We start from the raw sequence: 7,928 nt of genomic DNA, 5'->3' as shown, positions 1-7,928 counted from the left end.
TCGTGTTCTCACTAAAACTAGGAAAGTAGAGCACATCCCTCTGTTTCTAAAGTCCCGGATTCCCGGAACTAAAAAAAAAAAGAAGAAAAAACAGCATTAAAACATTTTTATTTTTATATCACTGATCGGTTTAGTATCAGAATAAATTACAGATTTGCTGTTGTATCAACTTCCCAGACCTCTACGTGGAGAAACAGCTTTCTGTTTTTAAGCGCCAAAATCTGGAACAAACTTCCATAAAACTGTAAAACTGCTGAAACACTGCGTTAATTTAAATCAAAGATAAAACGTTTTTGTTTAGAACCACCTTTGAATACAAATAATAAGAGAAAAATAATTTATTTGAGTGTTTATTTAGTTTCCCTTATCATGACAAAGCATTGTTATCCCATTTTCTGATTTTACCATAAAGTCCTTGAATTGTCTTGTTGCTGAGTTGTGATGAAAATAAACTCGTCTTGCTTCACCTTGCATAACCTTTAGCATGTATGTGACTGCATGAAATAAGAGCATATTAGATTATTTTTTTCTGAGAGTGTGTCGGTGTCCGGTGTCAGATTCGCGGGTCAAAACTGGAACAAATTGTTGTATAATTACAGAATGAGAACCAGACACAGATATCAGGGGGTGACAACAAGCTCTCTCAAAAGTTACTTTTCAAAACAATAAAAAAAAACAATAATTCTAAACATGACAAAGAACGCGCATTAGATTTCTTTTTATTAAGTTTGAGCTGTTTTGAATGAATTAAATTTAAAAAGCTACAAGCGTTGTATTTTTAATCAGCTGACTGGATAAATTAACAAGCTAACAAAGTTACGCTGCAGAAAACATATCGAGCAAAAGATGATCTGAAAATTACATCTCAACTCAACCGTTTTAGTTTTGCATAAAAAATTACGATACTACAGAAATGTTATGTGAAGGATTATAAGGATCGTGTAAAATTTAGCTACACCTTTTTTTAAATTCTTTTTTAAATAGAAGCAACAAATCATTGTATACATTTTGGTTTCAAATCTTTTCCGTCATACAGTGAAAATCCCAAACGCAGTCATTTTACGCAAACACGCTGTCAGTATCTTATCATGCAATATCCGCCACTGCTACAGTCTGAAAGTTTGTATTTATGCTTTCTTCTTTGCGTTAAAGTGTAAAAAGATTTTGAGAGCGTAAAAGGTGTTTCACAACGTGGTTTTGGATTTAGTTTCATCCAGCGCAGCCGGTTTGTGGAAGGATTGAATCACCACATTTCAGCTCGAGTTACGATGCTGTTAAAGTTTATAATCAGACAAAGAGCTAAACTTCAAAGTCTCTTCCATTAGTTCCCCATTTTGCACAAGTGAAAAGGAAACAATTACAAGCAAAGTTTTTTGGTTTTTTGGGAAACCTTGGCCTTGAAGCTGCTGGAAGAGTCGCTCCTCTTCCTGAGGCCTACTGATTTATGCAGGAAACCATATTGGCACTAAACAGTTTGCTCAGCACAAAGTGAAAGTCTAAAAGAGGTAAGCGTAGTTATATTTGGGGTTGTAATAAACAAGGGAGTTTTAATGTTTTCCGGCTTAAAATGTGTGCGTAAAATGTGTCCAAATGCGCTCCCAGAAACAGCGTCTGTAACCGCGTCCAGCAGATTTTTCCATGTGGAAAATAAAACTGGGGAACGTGCGGTTACGTCACGTACTTCCCACCTTCCCAGGGTTCTTCCTACGTCCTGCACGGACTTTCTATTTCACACACACCCCTCCCCCTCGCTCCAAAAAGAGGCAGAGACGCTCCAACACTCCGGTCCGAACTCCCCTCACAAAGCCCGACATTATATCTGTCAGAGAGGAGAGCTGCATGGACGAACCCGGCGATAATAGCCGTGTTTTACCGCGATTTATGGCCATGAAGGATTCCAGAAGCTTAGCGGACCTCCAATTACCCACGCTTCCGAGGTGGATTGTTTGCTAGAGAAACAGCGGGGACTGCAGAAGGGGAGTGCATGTTACTCGGCGGGCTTCATTTCGTCGATGCCGGAGAGCTGGAGCTGGATGACATGATGCTGCAGAGCCCGCTCACCTCCACGCCGTTTTCCGTCAAGGATATCCTCAAGCTGGAGCAGCAGCAGCAGCAGCAGCAGCAACAGTCCGGCTCCCTGGAGCTCCCGCACCGCGTCCACAGCCAGCAGCACTTGACTCGCTCTCCGTCCCACCAGGAGCAGCTGCAGCAGCACTTCCAAAGCCCGCCGTCATGCATGCTGGCCGTGCCTCGGGATAGCCCGTCTTTCTCGGACAGTGAGGACAACCTGGCGTACCTCAGCGCGCTGGCGGTGCGTGATGAGGAGCGCGGGGACCCGAGCCTCTCCCCGAGCATGTACGTCCATCCCGGGCTGCAGGGAGCCAAGCTGGAGGCCGCGGAGCTGGAGGCGCAGGAGAGCAGTGAGTCTAAACCTCATCCACACCGTTCTCTGAAGGAGAGGAACTTCAGTAATCAGCGTTAAAGAGCGGAATCATTTGGCTCCAAAAACTGATCCCATATTTTACAGAGGGATTGATGCATGTTGGGCTTTTTGCTGTCATTACCTGATGTTGGTCAACAAATCCCCACCTTCCTAAAACAACGGCCTAAGTAATTTTTCGCCTAAAGTGATTTTAGTATATAAAAAAATCACCACAACTTTCCTTCAAAATAAAAAAGAAACATAATTTTTGACAAGAAAGAAAGAAAGAAAGAAAGAAAGAAAGAAAGAAAGAAAGAAAGAAAGAAAGAAAGAAACAAAGAAAGAAAGAAAGAAAGAAAGAAAGGGACTTTATTTCAGAAGGATGAGGGAAGCTGTTACGGGTGGGCGATATGAACTGAGAATTTTATCACGATATTTTGTCGTATTGCTGTGATAACGATAAAAAAATATCTGATAGAAACTATTTACTACTTTTTTTTTCAGTTAACAGCATTCATAGAGCCACAAACTTAAATGCCGGTCTTGAAAAATGTTCCTATTTGATATAAACTTCTTCAGGACGCCACAATATTAAAGAATCAACCAATCGATTGTATTTATATAGCACATTTTCAGCAACAAGGCAGCTTAAAGTGCTTTACATAATAAAAACTTAAAAAATAAAAAGACATAAAAAGATCATACAGACATCAGTGTTTACATTTAGTCGAGTGCCATCATCAAAATCATCAATACACATCAAATATGTTGGTCAGTGTTGCAGTGATTGTTCCCTATGTGCAGATTAGTGTGAGTTTATTTAAATATATTTTCAAATTTACTCATGTTTACTGATGGTGTCATGGAAAAGCTGTAGAAATCTGTAAAATTAATAGTTTAACATTAACTGAAGTTTATTATGACAACGATAAGCCAAAACTCTTGCGGTGACAATAAATGTTTCACGATAAATGATAAATGATACGATAAATGCAATATATGTTAATCTGTTTAAAGCTAAATTATTATAATTAATGATGGTGGGTTTTTAGAAATTCAAAACTGAAAACGGATGTCACGAAAAATATGTCGGGATTTTATTAATTTATTTAACTAATTTTTGTTTATGAATTTACCTGGGTATTGTAGTGCGAGTTATCGCTTGACATCCATAAAAAAATGAACCCAATTTTGTCAAATCTACCTGAGAAACACACCAAATTAAACTAAAACTATTGAAAACAAGAAGAAGATTCATGGACGTTTTTCTACGTTTCCTCACAGAGCCGCAGGTTCCGACGTTATTCCAATAAAGAGCTATCAAATGGTGGAAGGCTGAGACGGATCCAGGGAAGTGCGCACATGTCAAACACTTTCTAGTGGTTCGGCTGCGCGCCTCTTACTTTGGGCTCTGTTATGATGTGTGGACCATAAACCGACAATTAGTTTAAAGAGGCTTGTAAAAAAAGTGACACGGAGAAGTAGCGCCGATAAACACAGACGGGATGGATATCAACTGTTCAGCTCCGAAACGTGCAGACATTTTATTATAAAAAAATTAGGAAAAGTCGAAGATTCATTAGGCTGTTAATTACGGAATAAAAACTGTTTTATGAGTAAAATTTTTAAAATTAAATAGCGGCATTACTATCAACAACAGAGGAAAACATTATTGTGACAGAAAATACATATTAATAACTAAGTATTTTTGCTTTATTTAAAATTTTTACTTTTACAGATACAAAAAAATAAATGGAATAAAAGTAATGTGTTGTGACAACCTACACTGACAAAACAGGCGGTTAAAATTTAACCAATAAAATCACTGACAATTTATTTGGGTAATTTTAAAAAAATATATTTCCATCTCTCAATAGAGATATGAATTAGTACATGCAGGCAATTATAAAACGTTCTTGCTTAAATTTGATAAATATACTTTGCTTTAATCAGGTTTGCCCTTACATGTAAAAAATAAATAAATAAATACAGAAACTCTTGGACTGAGAATAACTAATCTTAAACATTATATGTACAGGCTTGATGTGTTTGTAAATCATTTAATGCCTAAAATTGAAGACCCTTCAGATTTCATTTTTATAGTGTATCCTTCCATTGTTGACACATGACAGATGGACAAATGTGGGATTTGTGGCGGTGCTTATCTGTAGTGGCCAACGTATGGATGTGTGTTGAATAAATGACATTCTCAAACAGTAATTCAAAAGATGTGACGTTTCACTTTTTCAGCATGATGTGCTCCTGAAATCCGTTCCGACTTCATTTGTGGCGAAGATGTAGAATTATTCCCACATTTCCTTATTTTATGTAAATGTCAATTTTATTTAAATCAGGTGAAAACTGCACCAAAGTGCTGTACAAAAACGAGAATAAATTGACGGAAAAAGTAAAATAATACAACTAAAACATCACAACAGTGTAGTTAATTCAATGCCAACAAATAAAAATAAGATTATTATAAAAAAAAACACACACATTAGCTCGTTTCTCCATCTCATTTTCCACCTTATGTCAGTAAAACAAACAATGATGTAACTCGACTCTCCGGTTTCACCCAGAGAACTGCGGGTTGGTGTCCCGGGAAGACGCAGCGGAGGGCGGGCTCGGTGAGTCGGAGAGGCCGGTGCAGAAGCAGCGGAGCCGGCGGAGACCCCGGGTCCTCTTCTCCCAGGCGCAGGTCTTCGAGTTGGAGCGGCGCTTCAAGCAGCAGCGCTACCTGTCCGCCCCGGAGCGGGAGCACCTGGCCACCACCCTGAAGCTCACCTCCAACCAGGTGAAGATCTGGTTCCAGAACCGCCGCTACAAATGCAAGCGCCAGCGGCAGGACAAGTCTCTGGAGGCGGCCGGGCAGCAGCACCACCCGCCCCCGCCGCGGCGCGTCGCCGTGCCGGTGCTGGTGAGAGACGGGAAGCCGTGTCTGGGCGGCGCGCAGAGCTACGCAGCTGCCGCCGCCGCCGCCGCGCCCTACGGCTCCAACCCGTACAGCTATAACGGATACCCGGCTTACACCTACAGCAGCCCGGCGTACAACAGCAACTACAGCTGCTCGTACACCAGCATCCCCGCCCTGCCGCCGTCCAGCACCCCGAACGCCTTCATGAACATGAACTTGGGAAACGTGGGCGGCCTCGGCGGCTCCCCGCAGGCCCAAACACATCAAGGGACAGCGGTCACTTCCTGCCAGGGCTCCCTGCAGGGGATCCGTGCCTGGTAGCCTCTCCGGAACAGAACAAGTGTCCTTTTTTTTTATAAAACTTTTTCCTTTTCTTCTTTATTTTATTTTTTTATCAACTCATTTTGGTGCAAAATGTCTGAATGGCAGTATTTCCTACTCAACTGTTCGGGCCAAAGAACAGGAGTTTCCGTGGAGGCTGAATGTCACTGCAAGGTGGACATTTTTTTCTTTTTTTAATTTTATTTTTGGTCCAAGAATGTGCGCCCCTGTTTAGCGCCGCAAGGCAAAGGCGCAGAGGGGAAAATAGCGCTTTTCTTACCAGAACCCCTAACAGATTTTGCAATAATTGGTATTAAAATTTAACTTTTTGTTTTTCTAGAGACGAAAGGTGTTTTGGTTCAACAGAGAATTGTTAGTCTATTCACATTTATTCAAATAAAAATATTAAAGAGCCAAGGCGTTTTGATTGTAGCTCAGAAACTCCGGTGCGTATACCTGACCGCCCAAATACACAAACATGAATGTAATGCAGCACGAAGGAAACAAAATGTGTCACCTCCATGGGGTCAGAGATTTAGATGCTCGGCTGCAAATTGGAAGCTGAATTTTGCACATAAACATGTTAAGAGGGGAGCTGCTGGAGGAGGCCGGGCCACGGGGACTCTTTGTCCCTGTGCCAGGCGCCTTGAAAGGAGGAAGTGTTTCTCCATTTGAGCTCCTTAAAAGGACGCGATTAAGCACCTAAAATACCCCCGAAGAGCGAGCTGCAGCCGGGCTTGGAAAGCAGAAATAATGGCTCTTATTGGATTGCCGGACAAAGGGTGTGTGGTAGGCAGAGCCGACCACTCAGCAAAGACAAAAGCGCACCGGGGCCGTGAGATTGACGTCCTAATATTCCCATTTGAGCGACAGGCAGCGGGTTATTCTGCGCAGAGAAGGGGACACAGAGGGAAAATGTGGTCACTTTTGTTCTCCTTCAGGAGGGTTTTTCTTTCTTTCTCACTTTTTTTTTGTCAGCGCAGAAAAGCTCTGCAGAGATCCCCAGCCGAGAGGCTTCAGGGGCCGCCGGGCTGGAGGTGAAGACAGCGGGGAGGCGTTTGTCTGAAAGAAGGGGGTATTATTGCTACAAGTTTCACCATTTATACCGATGAGGAAAATGGACGGGAACATTTTTTCGAAGAGGGGAGGAGGTTCGTGTTCTCATTATTTCAGAGGAACTGTGCTATGTCAGGCTGCAGAGCGAAGTTATTCTTTCTCACAGGTGACTCCCTCAGCAGAAACCCACGGCTCCTCCAACAGAAGTTGAGAATGAATTTCCCCCCAAAATAAAACACGATGAGCTGAAATAAAATAAATGGTCAGGAAGGGAATATGCGTTTCTGAATGTTGGTTGTCTTACCTCCGCAAAAGAACTTTGGAAACGATCGGCTGTTGATTTATGGACAGACAAAGAATATCTCAAGACATTATACGAATAAAAACGTATATTTACTGATTCAAAGTCAGCTACATAAATTCGAGTTTTATCCACTAAAGTTAATTCTGGTTTATTAATCCAACTGGTAAAAGGATTTAAAAATCCAGCTGACTTTGCAGCAATCTCCTGAAAGAACAGGTTTCCCCTTCAACTATAAGTACAAATTCATTTAACTTTTTTTTTTTTTTTTTGCAATATGTTTGTTGCCATGACGACAACAACCCCATTATGCCATCCAAGTTTTCCAAAGTCAGCGAGTGGGTGCGGTTTTTTTTACAGATCATGAAACTGATCCGTAAAATACCCACCAAAACTTAATGAATCCAGGTTTGATTTTCCCTTTTATTTAGAGAAATGAGGAAAAACTGCAATAAACCAACAGCTTTTCATTCACCCCGAAGAAAAGAGTTTAAAATTGGTGCCATAATTTTCATTTTTAATAAATTCTGTCTAATATTTCTGATTAGAACTGATGCATTTAGTTTTTAGACAGAAGCAGTAAACTTAAGTAGATGATTAATAAATTCAACAGGTTTTTAAGATGTCAGGGGAAAAAATGTTAAATTCCAACTACGTAGATCATTTTCAATCTTTTATTTTGCCCTTAATTAATTAAAAGACCGAAAAAAGTAGAACTGGTTCTGATTAGATCATAAAATTTTACTTAGTCACAAGCGTTTCCAATTTGTAGCATTGAAACATTTTTCTCAAAGCCACATAAAGATGTGCCGTTCATTGGTAAAGAAGCCCAGTTTAAACATGACAAATGACAAATTAATGCGTTTAATTAAGCGGGTAATAATTAATTTTCTTGTATCTTTATTAATACAAGA

The 7,928-nt window shown here is 40.6% G+C and overlaps 1 protein-coding gene across 1 annotated transcript; it reads left to right on the top strand.

Moving 5' to 3' along the window:
- The first annotated feature begins 1,755 nt into the window (after nucleotides 1-1,755).
- LOC103470093 (homeobox protein Nkx-2.5-like) lies at nucleotides 1,756-7,324 on the top strand. The gene is made up of 2 exons (XM_008418250.2): nucleotides 1,756-2,420; nucleotides 5,002-7,324. Exons 1-2 carry the CDS (start codon nucleotides 1,985-1,987, stop codon nucleotides 5,655-5,657), a joined length of 1,092 nt encoding a protein of 363 aa, XP_008416472.1. The 5' UTR covers nucleotides 1,756-1,984; the 3' UTR covers nucleotides 5,658-7,324.
- Nucleotides 7,325-7,928: the final 604 nt, after the last annotated feature.

Source organism: Poecilia reticulata, linkage group LG1 (assembly GCF_000633615.1).
Source record: "Poecilia reticulata strain Guanapo linkage group LG1, Guppy_female_1.0+MT, whole genome shotgun sequence".
Classification (NCBI taxonomy): domain Eukaryota; kingdom Metazoa; phylum Chordata; class Actinopteri; order Cyprinodontiformes; family Poeciliidae; genus Poecilia; species Poecilia reticulata.
Note: the sequence above shows the minus strand (reverse complement) of the source record. Positions and strands in the feature narration are given on the sequence as shown.